Genomic DNA, 26,619 nt, shown 5'->3' on the forward strand with positions numbered 1-26,619 from the left:
TTCTACTAGACTAGCCTACTATTACTACTTCTTCTACTAGTCTACTCGTACTACTTATTCTACTAGCCTACTATTAGTAATGTTTCTACTACAAGTCTACTGTTACAAATTTTTTCTACTACTATTAGCCTACGATTACCAATGTACTAATGTTTCCACGACTACTAGCCTAGTAATTCTAATGTTTCTACTATTAATACTACTCTGGAATTACTAATGTTTCTACTACTACTACTAGCCTAGTATTACTAATGTTTCTACTACCACTAGCCTAGTATTACTAATGTTTCTACTACCACTAGCCTAGTATTACTAATGTTTCTACTACCACTAGCCTAGTATTACTAAATGTTTCTACTACCACTAGCCTAGTATTACTAATGTTTCTACTACCACTAGCCTACTGTTACTAATGTTTCTACTACTACTAGCCTACTGTTACTAATGTTTCTACTACTACTACTACCCTACTGTTACTAATGTTTCTACTACTACTACTACTAGCCCACTGTTACTACTACTACTAGCCTACTGTTACTAATGTAACTACTACTACTACTACTACTACTACTAGCCTACTACTAGCCTACTATTACTAATGTAACAACAACTACTACTACTAGCCTACTATTACTAATGTTTCTACTACTACTAATGTTTCTACTAGTACCAGTCTACTCCTACTACTGTTTCTACTCCTTCAGCAGGGTTCAAATACCCCAAAAGTGACATCCAAGCCTTCAGGCACTATTGTCAATGAATTTGATACCAATAGAGGCCAAACGCTTTCATGCAGGAGGCAACAGTGCTAGGCTATCAGTACAGAATCTATAGGGAAATACATTACTACAGTATTAGCAGGATATCAAACTACTGTTGACCAGAGCCTCAAATGTTATCAAACATTCTATTAATAAAGTCTGTGGGACCAGCGGGGAAATTAAGATGTTGGGCAGAAAGACATTTTTAACTTCATAAGCCCGATTATCATATCAAACCCATGTTAATTCAATCAATTATGTATATTCCTACTCTTTCCCCATTTATCTCCAGGGCAGTTTCAACTTTCAGGAAATCAAAAGGCTCCGAGACTAAACATCTTGCCTTATTATTCCACTGAACGCCAGATACCATCTTATCTCCCTCGTTCATGCACTCTCTCTGTCGAATCGCAATAACGTCCATAGGGACAACTCATAGAGACCTCTGTACGCTGCGCTGCACAATACTAAACAAGGTCTTTTCACACTAATACAGATCATGTACACACACACACACACACACACACACACACACACACGATGGCACCAAACACACCCAATGAAACGTGATTAGTGTCTACTAGCAGTAACCCTGTCCTCCCTCTCCCTGTCCTCCTGTAACACCAGACCCTCCCGCCATTTCATTAAACCAGACACACACACTCACATCCTCCCTCCCCAGCCCCTCTAATCCAATCACAGCCCTGGTAATGCACCTCCCGAAATCCAATCAACCAATCAGGGCGCTTGCCACTGAGACTCCACCATCACGTGACCTCGCTAGACATGTGTTAGCAGTTAGCGCGTTGTGTCGCTCTAATGATATTCCAGCAATGCATTTCCTTAATGTGATTTGGGAAGCCTCAACCCCAGCTCTACCCTAAACTAACCCCAGCGGATGGCTAATCAGTTTCTAGCATTTTGCAGGGAGACAATGATCCTGGCGTTAGCGCCGGCTAATGACAGGCTAACACGATTAGCGCCCCCTTCCCAGACAGAGCCATGAACTCTGGGCCCCGTTCGCCCCACCTCCTGTGGACTCCTCATCCACTTTGTTACATTACTATGGAGCCTAATGGTCCCTTATTAGGAGTTATGGAACAGCGATGGACTGGAAATGAGATGTTCTTTAGTTACATGTCCGTGATGGTTAATAGGGTCTCTGTGAATCTCACGGACAACCTAACATACAGGAGGGCAAATTGCTAACAGCATTGATGAACAAAGTTGCCTGACACATACCAAGGCATGTTTGTTGAAATATTTTAAAAGATTAGATGCTAGCAAAAAGCATAAGCTGACGCACACCCAAAATATGTTGTAGAGGTGCTGACTAACAAACGATAAAAAGACAGTCGCACACGAATTATACTCCCAAACATTTAATGGGTATTTAACCAATGTTTCATCACACAGCGCCTGCCTCAGGGTGCTGTAAGCACCTCTGTTGTTGGAATGACTGTAAACTGGTTATAGTCTGATAAATCAGGTAAACTACCAATGATTGGTTCACAGGGACAACACATACTCTGTAACAGACACACGCGCACACACAGACACACACCATGGCCACCACTGCAGCCATGACACATCAGTGTACACCAGAGACGGCTCCATTTGACCTGTAGCTATCAGTGAGCCGCATCATCAACATGAGCTAATAGGGTAGGCTAATCTGGAGCTGGTTGAAAGACATGGGTTAGTTAGCATGTGGCTAACGGCAGTACTCTCAGTGGACTGACGGGGCTTTTAATGGTCACTAATAACACTGAAGGGTCGTGTACGCACCAAATGGAGAAAAAAAACAGGGAGGGACAACCTGAACGGCTCATTCTAATTTTCTGATGCAAAATGTTTCGTCACAGTATGCTCTAATGAACAGGACCCTAATATCGAAACTGGACACAAGGATGACCAACATCCTCTGGACACATCACAAATACAATTCTTAGAATTCTGTGGGGTTCTTTGGACCCTTTTGGAAGTTGGTTACATGTGCTTGCAGCGTGGCCTTGCAGCGTGGCCTTGCAGCGTGGCCTTGCAGCGCGGCCTTGCAGCGTGGCCTTGCAGCGTGACCTTTTGGAAGTTGGTTACATGTGCTTGCAGCGTGGCCTACTTTTAAACTGACAGAATAACTCTGGAGATCTTGGAAGGAAAGCGGTACACTGTTAAAACCTTAACAGCCAACATCAGGTATTGAGCTCTTCATTGCCAACATTGGCCTTGAGGAGGAAGCATTTGAGATGAAAGCCTGTTCACTCTGCAGTGAATGGAGATATTGTCGATGGGGGGGGGGGTAATTACTTCTGGTAATTAAACACAATGACGTGATTTTAACTTACTTGAACTTTGCGTTGATTCCGTCGGCAGCCTTGTGGTAGTTCTCTGTGGACAGCTTGTAGAACTGAGCACTCTGGAGGGAGGGGGGGAGATAGAGATATAAAGGGAGAGATGGGAAGAGAGAGATGGGAAGAGAGAGAATGAGAGAAAGACAAATACATGCCAAGTTAGAATCAGGGCCTCTTACATAAAACAGTTTATTCCCAACGTCCCTGGGCCTTTCAGGTGGCCTTTATTTGCCAAAAGGAAACACTCCAGCTGAGACAGGCCTTTTCCCCCTCACACACACACACCAAACGGCACCCTATTCCACATATAGTGCCCCCGATACGCCCTGGTACAATTTAGCGCACTATATAGGAAATAGGGTGGTATTTGTGACACACATCTGATAGGCATGTACCCTCCACTACTACAATAGCCCATTAAAACTTGATGGATGGGGATATTGAGGGAGCAACACCATTAAGTAGTTGTGCAGGGGTATATTTTTATAATCTGAGGGAGTGAGCGGTGTGATCGTTCAGTTTGACGTGTGTGTTCGAGAATGTGTCTGTACAGTACCAGTCAAAAGACACATCTACTCATTTGAGAGTTCCTTTATTTTTACTATTTTCTACATTGTAAAAAGTGTTAAACAAATCCAAATATTTTTTATTTGAAATTCTTCAAAAGTAGCCACCCTTTGCCTTGATGACAGCTTGGCACACTCCTGGCATTCTCACAAGCAGCTTCATGAGGTAGTCACCTGGAATGCATTTCAATTAACAGGTATGCCTTGTTAAAAGTTCATTTGTGGAATTCCTATCTTAATGCGTTATAGCCAATCAGTTGTGTTGTGACAAGGTGGGGTTGGTATACAGAAGATAGCCCTATTTGGTAAAAGACCAAGTCCATATTATGGCAAGAACAGCTCAAATAAGTCAATACTGAACATTTTAAGAATTTTAAAAGTTTCTTCAAGTGCAGTCGCAAAAACCATCAAGCATTATGATGAAACTGGCTCTCACAAGGAACACCACAGGAAAGGAAGACCCAGAGTTACCTCTGCTGCAGAGGATAAGTTCATTAGTTACCAGCCTCAGAAACTGCAGCCCAAATAAACGCTTCAGAGTTCAAGTAATAGACATCTCAACATCAACTGTTCAGAGGAAACCTATATGGTCAAATTTCAGCAAAGAAACCATTACTATTTTATTTATTTTTATTTCACCTTTATTTAACCAGGTAGGCTAGTTGAGAACAAGTTCTCATTTGCAACTGTGACCTGGCCAAGATAAAGCATAGCAATTCGACACATACAACAATGCAGAGTTACACATGTAATAAACAGAACATACAGTCAATAATACAGTAGAACAAAAATAAAACAAAAATTATATATACAGTGAGTGCAAATTAGGTAAGTTAAGGAAATAAAATAGGCCATGGTGGCGAAGAAATTACAATTTAGCAATTAAACACTGGAATGGTAGATCGGCAGAAGATGAATGTGCAGGTAGAGATACTGGAGTGCAAATGAGCTAAATAAATAAATACCAGTATGGGGATGAGGTAGGTAGATAGCCCATCTGTAAACAGCCCATCTATGTACAGGTGCAGTGATCTGTAAGCTGCTCTGACAGCTGGTCCTTAAACCAATAAACTAATAAAAGGAAACCAATAAGAAGAGACATGCTTGGTCCAAGAAACACAAGCAATGGATATTAGACTGGTGGAAACCGCCGTGTCTTTGTGAGACGCAGAGTAGGTGAATGGATGATCTCTGTATGTGGGGTTCCCACCGTAAAGCATGGAGATGGTGTGATGGTGCTTTGCTGGTGACACTGGCAGTAATTTATTTAGAATTTCAGGCACACTTAACCAGCATGGCTGCAGCATTCTGCAGCGATACGCCATCCCATCTGGTTTGCGCATAGTGGGACGATCATTTATTTTTCAACAGGACAATGACACAACACACCTCCAGGCTGTGTAAGGGCTATTTTCCCAAGATGGAGAGTGATGGACTGCTGCATCAGATCACCCAACCTCATCCCAATTGAGATGGTTTGGGATGAGTTGGACCGCAGAGTGAAGGAAAAGCAGCCAAAAAGTGCTCAGCATATGTGGGAAGTCCTTCAAAACTGTTAGAAAAGCATTCCAGGTGAAGCTGGTGGAGAGAATACCAAGAGTGCGTAAAGCTGTCATCAAGGCAAAGGTGGGCTACTTTGAAGAATCTAAAATTGATTTTTTTTGGTTACTACATAATTCCCAATATGTGATATTTCAGAGTTTTGATGTTTTCACTATTATTCTACAATAGTAAACACAAAGAAAACCCTTGAATTAAGTGTGTGCAAACTTTTGACTGGTACTGCAGAGGGAGCAGCCCCCTATCCACATCGACGGGACAGTAGTGGAGATGGTAGAAAGTTACGTTCCTCGGCGTACACATCACGGACAAACTGAAATGGTCCAACCACACAGACAGCGTGGTGAAGAAGGCGCAGGAGCGCCTCTTCAACCTCAGGTGGCTGAAGAAATTGGGCTTGTCACCAAAAACACAAACTTTTACAGATGCACAATCGAGAGCATCCTGTCAGGCTGTATCACCGCCTGGTACGGCAACTGCTCCGCCCATAACCGTAAGGCTCTCCAGAGGGTAGTGAGGTCTGCACAATGTATCACCGGGGGCAAACTGCCTGCCCTTCAGGACAACTACACCACCCGATGTCACAGGAACACCATAAAGATCATCAAGGACAACAACCACCCGAGCCACTGCCTGTTCACCCCGCTATCATCCAGAAGGCGAGGTCAGTACAGGTGCATCAAAGCAGGGAGCGAGAGACTGAAAAACAGCTTCTATCTCAAGGCCATCAGACTGTTAAACAGCCACCACTAACATTGAGTGGCTGCTGCCAACACACTGACTCAACTCCAGCCACTTTAAAAATGGAAAAATTTATCTAATAAATGTATCACTAGCCACTTTAAACAATGCCACTTCATATGTTTACATACCCTACATTACTCATCTCATATGTATATACTGTACTCGATACCATCTACTGCATCTTGCCCATGCCGTTCTGTACCATCACTCATATATCTTTATGTACATATTCTTTATCCCTTTACACTTGTGTGTATAAGGTAGTAGTTTTGGAATTGTTAGGTTAGATTACTCGTTGGTTATTACTGCATTGTCGGAACTAGAAGCACAAGCATTTCGCTACACTCGCATTAACATCTGCTAACCATGTGCATGTGACAAATATATTTGATTTGATTTGTAAAGTGCCCTCCACTAATATTGGCAAACTTGGTAAATATGAGCAAAACGGCTGTGAAAAAAATGTCTGTTTATCCTCTTGGTATTTTATTAAAAATATTCACAAAAACGTAACCTTTAATTAAAGTAAAATAATTGAAAGAAAAATGTATTCTTATCATAAAACAAATATTTTGCTCTAATATACACTACCGTTCAAAAGTTTGGGGTCACTTAGAAATGTCCTTATTTTCCATGAAAACATACATGAAATGAGTTGCAAAATGAATAGGAAATATAGTCAAGATGAGGATAAGGATATAAATAATGATTTTTAATTGAAATAATAATTGTGTCCTTCAAACTTTGCTTTCATCAAAGAAACCTACATTTGCAGCAATTCCAGCCTTGCAGACCTTTGGCATTCTAGTTGTCAATTTGTTGAAGTAATCTGAAGAGATTTCACCCCATGCTTCCTGAAGCACCTCCCACAAGGTTGATAATCACTTCTTACCATATATATTTTTTATTTAACAAGGCAAGTCAGTTAAGAACAAACTCTTAATTACAATGACGGCTTAGGAACAGTGGGGTTAACTGCCTTGTACAGGGGCAGAACGACAGATTTGACCTTGTCAGCTGGGGATTCTAGCAACCTTTCAGTTACTGGCCCAACACTCTAACCACTAGGCTACCTGCTGGTTACTGGCCAAACACTAACCACTAGGCTACCTGCTGGTTACTGGCCAAACACTAACCACTAGGCTACCTGCTGGTTACTGGCCCAACACTCTAACCACTAGGCTACCTGCTGGTTACTGGCCAAACTCTAACCACTAGGCTACCTGCTGGTTACTGGCCCAACACTCTAACCACTAGGCTACCTGCTGGTTACTGGCCCAACACTCTAACCACTAGGCTACCTGCTGGTTACTGGCCCAACACTCTAACCACTAGGCTACCTGCTGGTTACTGGCCCAACACTAACCACTAGGCTACCTGCTGGTTACTGGCCCAACACTCTAACCACTAGGCTACCTGCTGGTTACCTGCTGGTTACTGGCCCAACACTAACCACTACCCCGTCCAACCACCTCTCCCTTTACTGACGCCCCGTCCAACCACCTCTCCCTTTACTGACGCCCCGTCCAACCACCTCTCCCTTTACTGACGCCCCGTCCAACCACCTCTCCCTTTACTGACGCCCCGTCCAACCACCTCTCCATTTACTGACGCCCCGTCCAACCACCTCTCCCTTTACTGACGCCCCGTCCAACCACCTCTCCCTTTACTGACGCCCCGTCCAACCACCTCTCCTTTACTGACGCCCCGTCCAACCACCTCTCCACCTTCCATTTACTGACGCCCCGTCCAACCACCTCTCCATTTACACCCCCGGCCAACCACCTCTCCTTTACTGACGCCCCGCCAACCACCTCTCCATTTACTCCAACCACCTACTGACGCCCATTTACTGACGCCCGTCCAACCACCTCTCCATTTACTGACGCCCCGTCCAACCACCTCTCCATTTACTGACGCCCCGTCCAACCACCTCTCCCTTTACTGACGCCCCGTCCAACCACCTCTCCATTTACTGACGCCCCGGCCAACCACCTCTCCATTTACTGACGCCCCGGCCAACCACCTCTCCATTTACTGACGCCCCGGCCAACCACCTCTCCATTTACTGACGCCCCGTCCAACCACCTCTCCATTTACTGACGCCCCGTCCAACCACCTCTCCATTTACTGACGTCCAACCACCTCTCCATTTACTGACGCCCCGGCCAACCACCTCTCCATTTACTGACGCCCCGTCCAACCACCTCTCCATTTACTGACGCCCCGTCCAACCAACTCTCCATTTACTGACGCCCCGGCCAACCATCTCTCACCAATAATCTCTCACTTTACTAGCAAATCTTCCAATTAAAGTAACCAACTGAGTTGTGTCAGACCGGGTAAGAGTTCAATGTGAATGGCATGACTAGAACTTAACCAGTGTGTTTGAGATTTAACCAACGTTAGTGCAGACTATCCAGTCAGGGAACCATCAGTGGCAGTTTCCTCAATGTCACTGACATTAACACTAGGATTTAACCCGTGTGTTTGTCTGTGTGTGTGTGTAACAGCGGTTGCTAGAATGTGGTGTTGGTCTCTGTGCTGAATACTAAGTGACTAATAATAATAATAATAATAACTAAATAAATCGCAGCGCTGCCACTAATCAGAACCCTAATCCATCAGGAAGCACAAACGGCCAGTGATTGCAGGGCCAGCGGGTGCACACACACACACACACACACACACACACACACATACATACAGAAAGACAGAAAAAAAGCACCTACACGCCTACAGCCTGTGCAGGGAGACAGAGTGGGAGACAGAGTAGCAGACAGTGTAATTTGTGAGGCTGTTGTGTGTGATTAACGAGTGGGGCTCAAATTGTGATTTCCTGCTGTCCTCCTAACTGATTTAGAGTGCAGCAGAGCCCCTCAATCAGTAGGAACGATAGGACCTGACCACCCTCGGGTTGATTTGGGTGCAACACTTCACCAACCCAAAAATCTACTATTTTGGGAGAAAAATACTTCTATTATGATTCAGGGCCAATTGGGCTTGATTGGTGTCACACTAAACAGAAATAAGCAGTCTATTTTAGAATAGCCTGCTTCTCGTGGTTTCTAAGCTATAAATCGGTCCTTTTTGGTCTGCAAAACAGACTACCTGGACTGTTCACAGAGCACCCTCATCCTTTTGATTTCTATTTACATGCCTGGGAGAGCTTTACCTTGTCTGGTGGTAAATAAGGCCGGTGGGGGTGTCAGAGACAAATGAAGTCATTATGGCTAATGCACTCGGGTGATACAGAGAGGATAGAGAAGAGTAAGGAACAGAACTGGCGTGTCCAATTAAAAAGCCCTCTCCAACATTTTTAATGAGCAAAACAAAAGCGCTTGGTTAATGGCTATCTGTTCCCTGGCAGGGAGGTGAGGGGAAGACCCCGCTGCGTTGGACGGCCCAGCGGCTTGTTACTAAAGGAATGACTCGAGGGAGCGCCACCATATAAAACCCTGAGACTGGCCAACATGGGGACTGACATGGGGAAACAGGGGGACGGCGGCCTGTTGAGTCCATCCCTCTAACATCCTAGGGACGGCGGGAGGCACCGCGGAGACATGAGACGGCTAGCTCTGCTACGGTGAATTAAGGACTCAGAGAGAAAAGTTCACAAGTTGATGAGCTTGTTACGCCGTCAGCCTCTGTAACGCCGTCAGCCTCTGTAACGCCGTCAGCCGCTGTAACGCCGTCAGCCGCTGTAACGCCGTCAGCCGCTGTAACGCCGTCAGCCTCTGTAACGCCGTCAGCCTCTGTAACGCCGTCAGCCTCTGTAACGCCGTCAGCCGCTGTAACGCCGTCAGCCTGCTGTAACGCCGTCAGCCACTGATTGTTACACTGTTAGCCATTTCACATCAAAAGGGATACATCAGGGACATGTTTATGGAAGTTGGCTCCCAGGTTGATCTGAATGCAGAACTTTTCTCTATGTCAGGTTAGGCCCTTTGCATGTATGTGTAGGCATGCATGTGTTAGACTACAATACTTGTATCTCTCACACTCTCTGAGGGTCAGTGTGTGTGAGTGAGTGAGTGAGTGAGTGAGTGAGTGAGAGAGAGTGGGGACAGCTCCTGCTGCGTCGTCCTATCCGCTGATAATGCAACAGTAATTAAATGAGAGAGAAAGGAGAGCGAGAGAGAGAAACACACACACACCTGGCTCCCGCTGCTACACAACGTGACTGAAGGACCTGACTGATAATGTCCTCACTGCACTTCTACTGCAGTCCCCCAATAATGTCACTTCTCTTACTGTGACTTATGGCTGCCAACACCCCCATCAACTGGAGCTGGCCTACTGTGTGATCTTGTTGACGTGGCCGGTTAAGGGAACGTCCTGGCCTACTGTGTGAACTTGTTGACGTGACCGGTTAAGGGAACGTCCTGGCCTACTGTGTGAACATGTTGACGTGGCCGGTTAAGGGAACGTCCTGGCCTACTGTGTGATCTTGTTGACTTGACCGGTTAAGGGAACGTCCTGGCCTACTGTGTGATCTTGTTGACTTGACCGGTTAAGGGAACGTCCTGGCCTACTGTGTGATCTTGTTGACTTGACCGGTTAAGGGAACGTCCTGGCCTACTGTGTGATCTTGTTGACTTGACCGGTTAAGGGAACGTCCTGGCCTACTGTGTGATCTTGTTGACTTGACCGGTTAAGGGAACGTCCTGGCCTACTGTGTGATCTTGTTGACTTGACCGGTTAAGGGAACGTCCTGGCCTACTGTGTGATCTTGTTGACTTGACCGGTTAAGGGAACGTCCTGGCCTACTGTGTGATCTTGTTGACTTGACCGGTTAAGGGAACGTCCTGGCCTACTGTGTGATCTTGTTGACTTGACCGGTTAAGGGAACGTCCTGGCCTACTGTGTGATCTTGTTGACTTGACCGGTTAAGGGAACGTCCTGGCCTACTGTGTGATCTTGTTGACTTGACCGGTTAAGGGAACGTCCTGGCCTACTGTGTGATCTTGTTGACTTGACCGGTTAAGGGACGCGTCCTGGCCTACTGTGTGATCTGTTGACCGGTTACTGGCCTACTGTGTGATCTTGTTGACTTGACCGGTTAAGGGAACGTCCTGGCCTACTGTGTGATCTTGTTGACTTGACCGGTTAAGGGAACGTCCTGGCCTACTGTGTGATCTTGTTGACTTGACCGGTTAAGGGAACGTCCTGGCCTACTGTGTGATCTTGTTGACTTGACCGGTTAAGGGAACGTCCTGGCCTACTGTGTGATCTTGTTGACTTGACCGGTTAAGGGAACGTCCTGGCCTACTGTGTGATCTTGACTTGACTTGACGTCCTGGCCCTGTGTGATCTTGTTAAGGGAACGTCCTGGCCTACTGTGTGATCTTGTTGACTTGACCGGTTAAGGGAACGTCCTGGCCTACTGTGTGATCTTGTTGACTTGACCGGTTAAGGGAACGTCCTGGCCTACTCTGTGATCTTGTTGACTTGACTGGTTAAGGGTATGTCCTGGCCTACTCTGTGATCTTGTTGACTTGACCGGTTAAGGGATCGTCCTGGCCTACTGTGTGATCTTGTTGACTTGGAAGAAGCTCCTATTATGTGATGGTTTTAGACAAGTTATTCAGATCCACTTGAGTTTTGGATCAGAGCAGCTGCTATTTAACTAATATGCAATGTGTTCACATCTAAAATGGTTTAGTTAGGGGAATGGGGACATCATACATTTGGCTTTGGAGGGTAAAAAGTAACAAGAGCTCCTGTTGCTGAGAAGGACCAGCCAACGGACCAGACCAGCGTTTAAGACCACACCACCGATTCCAGCAGGTAACACACCTAGTTGCTCTGTTGTTGTTCGTTCCACATACATTTTAAAAGTCCTTTCAATCATTTGGTCTAGTCTTTCCACTGCCTGAGTCTCAGTATGATTCAGACTCACAGAAGGCTGGGCGTCGTTGAAAAGTAAAAGACACATTGTCATGCCATGACTGCAATGCTTCTGCTCCCAGTTAGACAAAGTATTGATCAGGCGGTGAATAGGAGCTATTACTGAGACTAAACACTCCATCTCTGTATCTCTTTCATACAGGAGTTTTACTTTACTTCAAGGACTGTGAGATGGCAATTGTAACGGTGATTGTCCCCCCAACGCGGGGCGAGAGGAAAATCCAATTCCATCAATAGACATGGACTAGAGCGGGCAAAAGAGATGAAAATGAAGAAGAAAAACGTGAGATGAGCAAGAGAGAGACAAAGGAAAAGGAATGAGAGGCTCATTCTCAACACGGGGAACTGAAAAACAGGGAAAGACAAAGAGAAAAAAAACAGAGTGCAGATTGTTAAATATGAGATTGTTTTACAGCAGATATTGAGTGAAAATGTAATCTATATATATATTGTTTTCAGAGTCAATTTGGCCGCTGTGGCCAATGAGCACAGCCATGGTGCGCTGAGCTGTCCAGGCCCTAGTGATGGCCTGTCACTAGGAACCCTCTGATGAATGGCTGTGTTGAATTGAAAGAGACATGTAATATATATCAGACTTTTATTCTCTCTGTGTGCGTTTGGTTCGGAGGGTGTGTGTGTGTACGGGAGAGAGAGAGAGAGATGTTGTGAGAATAGAGCGAGAGAGATGTGAGGAGGAGAGGGCGAGAGAGAGAGGGGGCTAAAGGTTATGACAGAAGAATATGAGCGAGTGACAGAGACAGCAGGAGAGAGGGAGATGAAAGAGGTAGGAGACCAAGACAGAGATGAGAAAGGAAGAATAGAGAGGCTGTTAAGAAGATTCTAACCAACAGCAACTCCAGCAGTTTCCCTGAGCGATTCACAGCATGACAACATGCAATACGCCATTGATCCACAAGTCACACACAGAATAACACAAACTCTCATAACGACACACACACAAACACATAATACATTCACCTTTGTTTTTCTGACAGTTCTAGTCTAGTGTGCCACCATTTCAGTGACCTTGAAATAAAATACCCCCAATGAAGCTATTCAATAAATGACCCAAAACAAGCATGTATGCTGCTTGTGCAGTGCCTTCAGGAAGTATTCACACCCCTTGACTTGTTTGACTTGACAACATTCTGTTGTGTTACAGCCCAAATTTAAAAATGATTTAATTTAGATTTTTTTCCCCTCACAGTACCCCATAATGTCAAAGTAGAAACATGCTTTTTTAAATTTATTATAAATTAATTTAAAAAAGGTGAAATGTCTTGAGTCAATAAGTATTCAACCCCTTTGTTATGGCAAACCTAAATAAGTTCAGGAGTAAAAATTTGCTTAACAAGTCACATAATAAGTTGCATGGAATCACTGCGTGTGCAAAAACAGTGTTGAACATAATATTTGAATGACTTCATCTCTGTACCTCAGTTGAGCAGTGAATTTCAAACACAGATTCAACCACAAACACCAGGGAGGTTTTCCAATGCCTCGTAAAGAAGGAGACCTATTGGTAGATGGGTAAAAAAAAGAATAATAATCAGACATTGAATATCACTTTGAGCATGGTGAAGTTATTAATTACACTTTGGATGGTGTATCAATACACCCTTCAGGAAAGGAAGGAAACCGCTCAGGGATTTCACCACGAAGCCAATGGTGACTTTAAAACAGTTAAACGGCTGTGATAGGAGAAAACTGAGGATGGATCAACAACATTGTAGTTACTCCACAATACTAACCTAAATGAGAGTGAAAAGGAGGAAGCCTGTACAGAATAGAAATACTCCAAACCATTTGTCCTGTTGGCAATAAGGCACTAAAGTAAAACTAAAGAAATGAACTTTATGTGCTGAATACAAAGTGTTACGTTTGGGGCAAATCCAACACATCACTGAGCACCACTCTTCATATTTTCAAGCATGGTGGTGACTGCTTCATATTATGGGTATGCCCGTCCTCGGCAAGAACTAGGGAGTTTTCCAACAGACACTGGGAGACAAATTCACCTTTCAGCAGGTCAATAACCTAAAACACAAGGCCAAATATACACTGGAGTTGCTTACCAAGACGACATTGAATGTTCCTGAGTGGCCTAGTTACAGTTGTAGCTTAAACCAGCTTGAAAATCTATGGCAAGACATGAACATGGCTCAGCTGGTAGAGCATGGCACTGACGACGCCAGCTGTGGGTTTGATTCCCACGGGGGACCAGTATGAAAAAGGAAGGAAATGTCTGCACTCACTACTGTAAGTCTCTCTGGGACAGACTGTCCGCTAAAATGACTCAAATCAACAACTAACTTGACAGAGCTTCAAGAATGTTTTAAAGAATAAATGTGTAAATATTGTACAATCAAGGTGTGCAAAGCTCTTTGACATACCCAGCAAGACTCACAGCTGTAATCACTGCCAAAGGTCATGCTAACATGCATTGACTCAGTGGGTTGAATACTTATCTAATGAAGATGGTGTTTCATTTTTCATAAATGTTTTACAAATGTTACAATTATTCTTGTATTATAAAGAAAACGACAATTAAATCCCAATTTGAAACAACGAAACATAATAAGTCAAGGAGTGAGAATTCTTTCTGAAGGCTCTGTATGTGACAGGTCTGTGAAATGGAAGCAAGCATTTGGGGCCGGTGGCATTGATCATATTAATACCGTTCTATAAATGTATAGGACTGAAGCTCACTGGTGTTCAGCACATCCAGTCCCTTGTCCCCTCTTCTCCCTCCAGTCCCCTCTTCTCCCTCCAGTCCCCTGTCCCCTCTTCTCCCTCCAGTCCCCTGTCCCCTCTTCTCCCTCCAGTCCCCTGTCCCCTCTTCTCCCTCCAGTCCTCTGTCCCCTCTTCTCCCTCCAGTCCCCTCTTCTCCCTCCAGTCCCCTGTCCCCTCTTCTCCCTCCAGTCCCTGTCCCCTCCAGTCCCTGTCCCCTCTTCTCCCTCCAGTCCCCTGTCCCCTCTTCTCCCTCCAGTCCCCTGTCCCCTCTTCTCCCTCCAGTCCCCAGTCCCCTCTTCTCCCTCCAGCCCCCTGTCCCCTCTTCTCCCTCCAGTCCCCTGTCCCCTCTTCTCCCTCCAGTCCCCTGTCCCCTCTTCTCCCTCCAGTCCCCTGTCCCCTCTTCTCCCTCCTCCCCCTGTCCCCTCTTCTCCCTCCAGTCCCCTCCCCTCCAGTCCCCTGTCCCCTCTTCTCCTCCAGTCCCCTCTTCTCCCTCTCCCTCTTCTCCCTCCAGTCCCCTCTTCTCCCTCCAGTCCCCTCTTCTCCCTCCAGTCCCCTCTTCCTCCAGTCCCCCAGTCCCCAGTCCCCTCTTCTCCCTCCAGTCCCCTCTCCCCTCCCCTCCAGTCCCCTCTTCTCCCTCCAGTCCCCAGTCTTCTCCCTCCAGTCCCCTGTCCCCCTCCAGTCCCTGTCCCCTCCAGTCCCCTGTCCCCTTCTCCCTCCAGTCCCCTGTCCCCTCTTCTCCCCCAGTCCCCTCCCTCCAGTCCCTCTTCTCCCTCCAGTCCCCTCTTCTCCCTCCTCCCCAGTCCCCTCTTCTCCTCCTCCCCTTCTCCCTCCAGTCCCCTCTTCTCCCTCCAGTCCCCTCCAGTCCCCCCTCTTTCCCTCCTCCCCAGTCCCCTCTTCTCCCTCCAGTCCCCTGTCCCCTCTTCTCCCTCCAGTCCCCAGTCCCCTGTCCCTCAGTCCCTGTCCCCTCTTCTCCCTCCAGTCCCCCTCTTCCCTCCCTCCAGTCCCCTGTCCCCAGTCCCCTGTCCCCTCTTCTCCCTCCAGTCCCCTGTCCCCTCTTCTCCCTCCAGTCCCCTGTCCCCTCCAGTCCCCTGTCCCCTCTTCTCCCTCCAGTCCTTCCCCTCCAGTCCCTCTTCTCCCTCCTCCAGTCCTCCTCCCCAGTCCCCTCTTCTCCCTCCAGTCCCCAGTCCCCTCTTCTCCTCCAGTCCCCCTTCTCCCTCCAGTCCCCTCTTCTCCCTCCAGTCCCCTCTTCTCCCTCCAGTCCCCTGTCCCCTCCAGTCCCCTTCTCCCTCCAGTCCCCTGTCCCTTCTCCCTCCCCCTGTCCCCTCTTCTCCCTCCAGTCCCCTGTCCCCTCTTCTCCCTCCAGTCCCCTGTCCCCTCCAGTCCCCTGTCCCCTCTTCTCCCTCCAGTCCCCCCTCTTCTCCCTCCTCCAGTCCCCTTGTCCAGTCCCCTGTCCCCTCTTCTCCCTCCAGTCCCCTCTTCTCCCTCCCCTCCAGTCCCCTCCAGTCCCCAGTCCCCTCTTCTCCCTCCAGCCCCCAGTCCCCTCTTCTCCCTCCAGTCCCCAGTCCCCTCTTCTCCCTCCAGTCCCCTCTTCTCCCTCCAGTCCCTCTTCTCCCTCCAGTCCCCAGTCCCTCTTCTCCCTCCAGTCCCCAGTCCCCTCTTCTCCCCCTCCCCAGTCCCTCTTCTCCCTCCAGTCCACAGTCCCCCTCTCCCTCAGTCCCCAGTCCCCTCTTCTCCCTCCAGTCCCCAGTCCCCTCTTCTCCCTCCAGTCCCCAGTCCCCTCTTCTCCCTCCAGTCCCCAGTCCCCTCTTCCCTCCAGTCCCCCCCTCTTCTCCCTCCAGTCCCCTGTCCCTCTTCTCCCTCCAGTCCAGTCCCCTCTTCTCCCTCCAGTCCCCTCTTCTCCCTCCAGTCCCCTCTTCTCCCTCCAGTCCCCCTCCCCAGTCCCCTGTCCCCTCCAGTCCCCTGTCCCCTCCAGTCCCCCCCTCCCTCCAGTCCCTCCAGCCCCCTGTCCCCTCTTCTCCCTCCAGTCCCCTGTCCCCTCCAGTCCCCTGTCCTGTCTCCCTCTTCCCCTCCAGTCCCCTCTTCCCCTCCAGTCCCCAGTCCCCTCTTCTCCCTCCAGTCCCCTCTTCTCCCTCCAGTCCCCAGTCCCCTCTTCTCCCTCCAGTCCCCTCTTCTCCCTCCTCCTCCAGTCCCCTTCCCCTCCAGTCCCCCCTCCCTCCAGTCCCCTGTCCCCTCCAGTCCCCTGTCCCCTCTTCTCCCTCCAGTCCCCTGTCCCCTCTTCCCTCCAGTCCCCTGTCCCCTCCAGCCCCCTGTCCCCTCTCCCTCCAGTCCCCTGTCCCCTCCAGTCCCCTGTCCCTTCTCCCTCCAGTCCCCTCCAGTCCCCTCTTCTCCCTCCAGTCCCCAGTCCCCTCCCCTCCAGTCCCCTCTTCTCCCTCCAGTCCCTCCCCCTCTTCTCCCTCCAGTCCCCTCTTCTCCCTCCAGTCCCCTCTTCCCCCAGTCCCCCTTCTCCCTCCAGTCCCCTGTCCCCTCTTCTCCCTCCAGTCCCCAGTCCCCTCTTCTCCCTCCAGTCCCCTGTCCCCTTCCCCTCTCCCTCCAGTCCCCTGTCCCCTCTTCTCCCTCCAGTCCCCTCTTCTCCCTCCAGTCCCCTCTTCTCCCTCCAGTCCCCTCTTCTCCCTCCAGTCCCCTGTCCCCTGTCCCCTCTTCTCCCCCTCCAGTCCCCTCCAGTCCCTCCAGTCTCCCCCAGTCCCCAGTCCCCCTTCTCAGCCTCCCTCCAGTCCCCTCTTCTCCCTCCAGTCCCCTCTTCTCCCTCCAGCCCCTGTCCCCTCTTCTCCCTCCAGTCCCCTGTCCCCTCTTCTCCCTCCAGTCCCCCTCTTCTCCCTCCTCCCCAGTCCCCTCTTCTCCCTCCAGTCCCCCCTCTTCTCCCTCCAGTCCCCTCTTCTCCCTCCAGTCCCCAGTCCCCTCTTCTCCCTCCAGTCCCCAGTCCCTTCTCCCTCCAGTCCCCTGTCCCCTCTTCTCCCTCCAGTCCCCCTCTTCTCCCCAGTCCAGTCCCCCTTCTTCTCCCTCCAGTCCCCCCAGTCCCCTCTTCTCCCTCCAGTCCCCCAGTCCCCTCTTCTCCCTCCAGTCCCTCCAGTCCCCTCTTCTCCCTCCAGTCCCCTCTTCTCCCTCCAGTCCCCTCTTCTCCCTCCAGTCCCCTCCCTTCCCCTCCAGTCCCCTCTTCTCCCTCCAGTCCCCAGTCCCCTCTTCTCCCTCAGTCCCCTCTTCTCCCTCCAGTCCCCTCTTCTCCCTCCAGTCCCCTCTTCTCCTCCAGTCTCCCTCCAGTCCCCTCCTCTTCTCCCCCAGTCCCCTGTCCCCTCTTCTCCTCCAGTCCCTGTCCCCTCTTCTCCCTCCAGTCCCCTGTCCCCTCTTCTCCCTCCAGTCCCTCTTCTCCCTCCAGTCCCCTCTTCTCCCTCCAGTCCCCTCTCTTCTCCCTCCAGTCCCCCCTCTTTCTCCCTCCAGTCCCCCCAGTCCCCTCTTCTCCCTCCAGTCCCCAGTCCCCTCTTCTCCCTCCAGTCCCTCCAGTCCCCTCTTCTCCCTCCCCTCCAGTCCCCTCTTCTCCCTCCAGTCCCCTCTTCTCCCTCCCTCCCTCCAGTCCCCTCTTCTCCCTCCAGTCCCTCTTCTCCCTCCAGTCCCCTGTCCCCTCTTCTCCCTCCAGTCAGTCCCCCTTCTCCCTCCAGTCCCCTGTCCCCCCTCTTCTCCCTCCAGTCCCCTGTCCCCTCTTCCCCTCCAGTCCCCTGTCCCCTCTTCTCCCTCCAGTCCCCTGTCCCTCCAGTCCCCTCCAGTCCCCTGTCCCTCTTCTCCCTCCAGTCCCCTCCAGTCCCCTCTTCTCTTCTCCCTCCCAGTCCTCCAGTCCCCTCTTCTCCCTCCAGTCCCTCCAGTCCCCTCTTCTCCCTCCAGTCCCCTCTTCTCCCTCCAGTCCCTGTCCCCTCTTCTCCCTCCAGTCCTGTCCCTCTTCTCCCTCCAGTCCCCTCTTCTCCCTCCAGTCCCCTCTTCCCTCCAGTCCAGTCCCCTGTCCCCCAGTCCCCTGTCCCCTCTTCTCCCTCCAGTCCCCCTTGTCCCTCCAGTCTTCTCCCTCCAGTCCCCTGTCCCTCTTCTCCCTCCAGTCCCCTGTCCCCTCTTCTCCCTCCAGTCCCCTGTCCCCTCTTCTCCCTCCAGTCCCTGTCCTCCCTCCAGTTGTCCCCTCTTCTCCCTCCAGTCCCTGTCCCCTCTTCTCCCTCCAGTCCCCTGTCCCCTTCTCCCCCAGTCCCCTGTCCCCTCTTCTCCCTCCAGTCCCCTGTCCCCTCTTCTCCCTCCAGTCCCCTGTCTCCTCTTCTCCCTCCAGTCCCCTGTCTCCTCTTCTCCCTCCAGTCCCCTGTCCCCTCTTCTCCCTCCAGTCACCTGTCCTCTTCTCCCTCCAGTCACCTGTCCTCTTCTCCCTCCAGTCCCCTGTCCCCTCTTCTCCCTCCAGTCCCCTCTTCTCCTCCAGTCCCCTGTCCCCTCTTCTCCTCCAGTCCCCTGTCCCCTCTTCTCCCTCCAGTCCCCTGTCCCCTCTTCTCCCTCCAGTCCCCTGTCCCCTCTTCTCCCTCCAGTCCCCTGTCCCCTCTTCTCCCTCCAGTCCCCTGTCCCCTCTTCTCCCTCCAGTCCCCTCCAGTCCCCTCTTCTCCCTCCAGTCCCTGTCCCCTCTTCTCCCTCCAGTCCCCTGTCCCCTCTTCTCCCTCCAGTCCCCTGTCCCCTCTTCTCCTCCAGTCCCCTGTCCCTTCTCTTCTCCTTCCAGTCCCCTGTCCCCCTCTTCTCCTTCCAGTCCCCTCTTCTCCTTCCAGTCCCCTCTTCTCCTTCCAGTCCCCTGTCCCCTCTTCTCCTTCCAGTCCCCTGTCCCCTCTTCTCCCTCCAGCCCCCTTTCACTCCCTATCCCTCCAGCCCCCTTTCACTCCCTATCCCTCCCTCCCTCTCGCTCAACCCTATATCCACCCTCTCCCTACCTCTTTTCCCCTCTCTCCCCCCTCATCCCTCTCTCTGTCTCCCTCTCCTCATGATGTGTGAAGGTGATTTGTTGTCACAGCGTGGGGATATTGAGCTGGGACCATATAGCTGATGGATGACCACCTGTCGGGTCAATAAGAGCTTACGTTAGTAGTAGCACTAGTCTCAGATCAGTTCTATGATGACAGCTCCCACTGGATCCCACACACAGCAGCATGGCACCAACTGTTCTCCAGTCAGCTGGATTTCTCATGACTTTCATCAACTCATCTCTGCTCATGTCTTCGTGCCATCAGCATTGCAGCCTTTACTGTGTACTAGTCTTGTAGTAATCTAACAACCAATCTAACCAACATTATTACAATGTTTTCAAACATTGTACCAGATAAGGAAAGTCCACAATGGCCTTAAAATAAAGCTAAAACAAATTCTTCTGTAGTCACTGTGAGAAAATGTCTTCCCCCTAACAGTTTAATTCAGGTTTCTCTTATTCCTACGAGTATCATCACATGGACATGGGCCTATAGTATATTTCTAACTACATGTTTATTATGTTGTTGCTATAGTATATCTAACTAGTGGTTTATTATGTTGTTGCTATAGTATTTCTAACTACAGGTTTATTATGTTGTTGCTATAGTATTTCTAACTACAGGTTTATTATGTTGTTGCTATAGTATTTCTAACTACAGGTTTATTATGTTGTTGCTATAGTATATCTAACTACAGGTTTATTATGTTGTTGCTATAGTATTTCTAACTACAGGTTTATTATGTTGTTGCTATAGTATTTCTAACTAGTGGTTTATTATGTTGTTGCTATAGTATTTCTAACTACAGGTTTATTATGTTGTTGCTATAGTATATCTACCTACAGGTTTATTATGTTGTTGCTATAGTATTTCTAACTACAGGTTTATTATTCTGTTACTATAGTATTTCTAACTACAGGTTTATTATGTTGTTGCTATAGTATATCTAACTACAGGTTTATTATGTTGTTGCTATAGTATTTCTAACTACAGGTTTATTATGTTGTTGTTATAGTATTTCAACTAGTGGTGTATTATGTTGTTGCTATAGTATATCTAACTACAGGTTTATTATGTTGTTGCTATAGTATTTCTAACTACAGGTTTATTATGTTGTTGTTATAGTATTTCAACTAGTGGTTTATTATGTTGTTGCTATAGTATATCTAACTAGTGGTTTATTATGTTGTTGCTATAGTATTTCTAACTACAGGTTTATTATGTTGTTGCTATAGTATTTCTAACTACAGGTTTATTATGTTATTGCTATAGTATATCTAACTACAGGTTTATTATGTTGTTGCTATAGTATATCTAACTACAGGTTTATTATGTTGTTGCTATAGTATATCTAACTACAGGTTTATTATGTTGTTGCTATAGTATATCTAAATACAGGTTTATTATGTTGTTGCTATAGTATTTCTAACTACAGGTTTATTATGTTGTTGTTATAGTATATCTAACTACAGGTTTATTATTCTGTTACTATAGTGTTTCCAAGGGAGAGAGAGGTTGCAAGTGAAAACAGTGTTGATATTGATCTGCTATTCTTTTTTAATGATTTATTGATGGCCAGACTTGTCAAGCGTCATTAAATAAGACCTCTCCACTTCACTACTTCACAGAGACACTAACATACTCCAAGTAACTGTCAACTGTTCCAACTGTCCATCGGACCAGGACTTGTCATATGTACGTGATGCGACCAGGAACAACACCTGGCTCTAGCATTTGGTAAACAAATAGTTTGACCACCAACTCCTTTAGGGTCGTCTTTGGCTGCTGTGAAGGTGTTGGTACATCCAAATTGTTGCTCTATTCTTTCCCAGCTTGAAGAGATGTCTTATGGAGTTGAGTGAGCTTGTCGGTAGGGAGACAAATCTTTTTAGCAGACAAAGTGTTTGACCCCGGTTCCCACCACTACGATGCAGATTGTGAATGTGCGTGCATGTGTGGGCTTCCTTATTCATTAGAGTGCATATCTGACTTATTCCACTATGACATTGTACAGAAGGAGACAAACCGGTTGGACCCCTATTCCCTTCATTAAAGACACTAACCCAACTGGGAAAAGTGTGAAGAATAATTGTCAGATTGCTTTGTATAAGTTTGTCCCCTAAAATCTAAGTATTAAACCTCTCCTCCCTATCTAGAGGGGACAACACATTGGGAAACAGCTTGGGGGTGTCAGTTTAAGTGGACTAAACAAGGTATTTGACCCCTCGTACCCTCCCTAGGGGACATATCTGACTGAGAACAGCAGCATAGTCTGTCTGTACAGGCCAGATCTCACACTGTGTGTACGGTGTGTCTCTCTCTCTCTGTGTGTGTGATTTGACCTCTCATCTTTAGCAGGAGGGGGAAAAAGAGTGCAAAAGATCACACTGGCAGCAGCGTGAGGTTTCCACTTGGAGGATGGATACCAAGGCCAGTTTGACAGCAGTGGCAGAGAAAAAGGGAGAGAAAGTCTTAAGATGTTTCCCCTCATCTTTAGTCTGATAACACCGTAGGGGCTTATGGTGTAGAGCGAGAAGGGGGAGGGAAGGGAGCGAGCGAGCGAGGGAGGGAGGGAGGGAGGGGAGGAAGCGAGGGAGGGGAGGGAGGGAGCGAAGAGGGAGGGGGGGGAGGGAGGGAGGGAGGAGGGAGGGAGGGAGGGAGGGGGGAGGAGGGAGGGAGGCGAGGGAGGGAGGGAGGAGCGAGGGGGGAGGGAGGGAGGGAGGAGGGAGGGAGGGGAGGGAGGGAGGGAGGGAGGGAGGGAGGAAGCGAGGAGGGAGCGAGGAAGCGAGGAGGGAGCGAGGAGGGAGCGAGGACGCAGAGCTGCAGAGAAAACTGTTTCTCTATCAAAAGTTCCCTCAGGCAGCAGAGATAGTGTGAGGTGTGATGCAGACTCCGTATGGAGTCTGTGTTACAGTGTAAGGCTGAGTGGAGTGAAACAAGCTGTTTTAAGTAGGGTGTATGCTGATGAGATATAATGTGCTGTGTAGTGGGCTGTATAGAGCACTACTGGATAATGTGCTGTGTAGTGGGCTGTATAGAGCCCTACTGGATAATGTGCTGTGTAGTGGGCTGTATAGAGCACTACTGGATAATGTGCTGTGTAGTGGGCTGTATAGAGCACTACAGGATAATGTGCTGTGTAGTGGGCTGTATAGAGCACTACTGGATAATGTGCTGTGTAGTGGGCTGTATAGAGCACTACTGGATAATGTGCTGTGTAGTGGGCTGTATAGAGCACTACTGGATAATGTGCTGTGTAGTGGGTTGTATAGAGCACTACAGGATAATGTGCTGTGTAGTGGGCTGTATAGAGCACTACTGGATGTGCTGTGTAGTGGGTTGTATAGAGCACTGGATAATGTGCTGTGTAGTGGGCTAATATAGTGGGCTGTATAGAGCACTACTGGATAATGTGCTGTGTAGTGGGCTGTATAGAGCACTACTGGATAATGTGCTGTGTAGTGGGTTGTATAGAGCACTACAGGATAATGTGCTGTGTAGTGGGCTGTATAGAGCACTACTGGATAATGTGCTGTGTAGTGGGCTGTATAGAGCCCTACTGGATAATGTGCTGTGTAGTGGGCTGTATAGAGCACTACTGGATAATGTGCTGTGTAGTGGGTTGTATAGAGCACTACTGGATGCTGTGTAGTGTACTAAGTAGTATGCTGGTTGATAGTGTTCCCTTACCCTGTCCTCCAGCCTGGCAACCTGTTCCCTGTAGAAGGCATCCTGTTTCTTCAGTTCCTGGTCTCTGAGCTCCAGCTGCTTGGCCTACACACACGAAAGAGAGAGGAGAGGGGAGAGAAGAGAGATCAGAGGAGAGAGGAGGAGAGAAAGGAGAGAGAGGGGAGAGAAAGGAGAGGAGAGAGAAGAGGAGGAGGAGAGAAAGGAGAGGGGAGGAGAGAAAGGAGAGAGAGGGGAAAGGAGAGAGAGGGGAGAGGAGAGAGAAAAGGAGGAGGAGAGAAAGGAGAGAGGAGGAGAGAGGAGAGAGAAGAGGAGGAGGAGAGAAAGGAGAGAGGAGGAGAGAGGAGAGAGAAGAGGAGGAGGAGAGAAAGGAGAGAGGAGGAGAGAGAAGAGAGGACACATTACTAGAGCATTCAGTCAACCATGGACACAGAAGAGACACAGGACACACTCGGGATAACTCAGTCAACAGCAGTTACAGGGGATAGAGAACACAAAAAATGGACAACACACTTTCCATTACCAGAGCCATGAGTGGATGTGGACGTGGGGTATTGGGGCATGGGTTATTGGGAAGTGATGGGGGATGCCAAGAGACAGCCCTCTCACTCATTGCCTTCTGCTACTTTCAAGGACATCGGTATGTGTGTGTGTGCATCTGCAGAAATGTGTGTGTGTATCTGCAGAAATGTGTGCGTGTGTGTGTGTGCGCGTGTGTGTAGCCACACTGCAGTCTGACAGGGGAGATAGCATCAGACCAGGACAATGGAAGGCCTGCTCTCTTTATTTATGACCCTGTGATACCAGTACTACTCTTTTCTACAGTGACCTTCAATAAACACCCATCTGACTCCAGCTGATCTCCCCTATGATACAAGACTGTCAGCTCTGAGGAAATCAACTTCAGAGCCTACACAAGACCCTATACACTAAACTGCCAGAGGAATGAGAGAGAGAGAGAGATGGGGTGCGAGAGAGAGAGAGAGATGGGGTGCGAGAGAGAGAGAGAGAGAGATGGGGTGCGAGAGAGAGAGAGAGATGGGGTGCGAGAGAGAGAGAGAGATGGGGTGCGAGAGAGAGAGAGAGATGGGGTGCGAGAGAGAGAGAGAGATGGGGTGCGAGAGAGAGAGAGAGATGGGGTGCGAGAGAGAGAGAGAGATGGGGTGCGAGAGAGAGAGAGATGGGGTGCGAGAGAGAGAGAGAGATGGGGTGCGAGAGAGAGAGAGAGAGATGGGGTGCGAGAGAGAGAGAGAGAGATGATGGGGTGAGAGAGAGAGAGAGAGAGATGGGGTGAGAGAGAGAGAGAGAGATGGGGTGCGAGAGAGAGAGAGAGATGGGGTGCGAGAGAGAGAGAGATGGGGTGCGAGAGAGAGAGAGATGGGGTGCGAGAGAGAGAGAGATGGGGTGCGAGAGAGAGAGAGATGGGGTGCGAGAGAGAGAGAGATGGGGTGCGAGAGAGAGAGAGAGAGATGGGGTGCGAGAGAGAGAGAGAGATGGGGTGCGAGAGAGAGAGAGAGATGGGGTGCGAGAGAGAGAGAGATGGGGTGCGAGAGAGAGAGAGATGGGGTGCGAGAGAGAGAGAGATGGGGTGCGAGAGAGAGAGAGCGAGAGAGAGAGAAAGAGCGAGAGATGGGGAGCTCAGCGCTCCAGTCTTACCTTCCGTGTAATCTCCTGAAGACAGAAAGCATTCAAAGAGAACAAGAGGAAGAGAGAAAGAAAGACAGAGCAGAGTGCTGAGAAAACGTTGAACATCTTCAAAATGACATTTCAACTGGTTAAGTATTCAAAAGCTGGGAGTGACTGACCGCCACAACACTTTATGCTTGAGCAAACACAAACTCATGTTTACTCACTCGCTCTCCATCTTTCACACATAGATGTAGGATCTTCATTTGATCTATAGTCACAGCTAAAATCATCCCTGTGAACGTTTAGTCCATGACGTTGCTTGATTGGTGGTTAGGCTATTAGCTGGACAAAAGTAGGCTACATGAAAAGTGCAATAATATAACCGTGTGTTAGTGTGAGTTTTCAGTTAAAGCTGCAATAAGTAACTGTTCCTGTCTTCACCAGGGGTATTCATCTCACCCTAGGAGAGTTGGAGCCTGCTGGTTTTCTATTCTATCTGGTCATTAACTCCACACTACTGGTGTCCCAGGTCTAAAAGCAGTCCCTGATTAGAGGGAAACAATTAAAACATGCAATGGAACTGACTTCCAGAGTTGAGTTTGAGGCCTGTATACTATACTTGCTCGTTTTGTCACATTAACTGAACTTGGACGTTCTATGAGAAATGTAGACACCAGGAAATGGCGGAACAATTTCTGCATGGAGCATCTTTCATTTATGGTAATCACGAAACTCATCTGCATTTCCTGCAAATTCTCAGCAACAAAAGTCATTCAATTAAGATCCTACATCTATGTACGCATTGAAAGACATATGGACTAACTGAACTGAACTAAATTGACTGACTGACTGAGCTGTGCTATGCGTGACTGTTAGAAGACTGGCTCCATGAAATCTAATAGTGTACTGGGCAGCCCAAACGGTGACCCTGTGTGCCAAAAAACTGTCTCCCTTCCACAGCTCAATCAAGCTTGAAACAGAACATCTCTGACAGGGGCGGGTAGGACTTTGTATCACCATGATTACAGATGGAGAAAGACAAAAGAAACACACGCCCAGACACAAACATGGCTCAGACACGTCAACACACACACTGATCCCAAACACACACACAGCAGAGCAGCTGTACTCACAGAGTGGGGAGACAGAACTGTGTAGTAAAAGGGAACCTAAAGGGACATTAAGAAAGGGAGGCAGTGACACAAATGTGTCCAGGGATTTTGTTTTTCTTCTCTGTGTGTCTGATCGTGTAGCAGGTGTTAAGAGTTTCTCTTTGGACTACAGTAGTTCATATGGTCTAATTCAGACAACACACACACACTGCACACTGTCAGGATTTCTTCCCACTGATTAACCCCATTCAGTGGCCCTAAAGATAATCTAATCATACTAAAGCCCAAACAATGGGACAGCCTTCCATGACCACCGACCCACTTTTGTTCCCCTAATGAAGAGGCTGTAGGGGGGAGAGAGGGGGTGAAAGTGGAGACAAAAAGAAAAGGGAAGCGAACTTGAAAAAGGGAAGAGAGAGAGAATGAAAAGGGTGGATAAAAAGTGATTTATCATAGTGAGCCGTCAGGCTGGCCACCGTTCCTCTGACATGTGACCCTCATAGTGAGCAGTCAGGCAGGCTAACGTTCCTCTGACATGTGGCCCT

The 26,619-nt window shown here is 48.6% G+C and overlaps 1 protein-coding gene across 1 annotated transcript in view; it reads right to left on the reverse strand.

The window, feature by feature from the left end:
- Positions 1–25,225, reverse strand: part of LOC135568760 (MICOS complex subunit MIC19-like) — a 48,950-nt gene extending 23,725 nt beyond the window's left edge. The window contains exons 1-4 of the mRNA XM_065015462.1: positions 25,187–25,225; positions 24,990–25,004; positions 23,337–23,420; positions 3,104–3,174 (exon numbers count right to left, since the gene is read on the reverse strand). Coding sequence (XP_064871534.1) covers positions 3,104–3,174; positions 23,337–23,420; positions 24,990–25,004; positions 25,187–25,225 — 209 coding nt within the window. The remainder of the gene's footprint in view (positions 1–3,103; positions 3,175–23,336; positions 23,421–24,989; positions 25,005–25,186) is intronic.
- Positions 25,226–26,619: the final 1,394 nt, after the last annotated feature.

The sequence above is a fragment of the Oncorhynchus nerka genome, unplaced genomic scaffold (genome assembly GCF_034236695.1).
Source record: "Oncorhynchus nerka isolate Pitt River unplaced genomic scaffold, Oner_Uvic_2.0 unplaced_scaffold_1428, whole genome shotgun sequence".
NCBI classification, from domain to species: Eukaryota; Metazoa; Chordata; class Actinopteri; order Salmoniformes; family Salmonidae; genus Oncorhynchus; species Oncorhynchus nerka.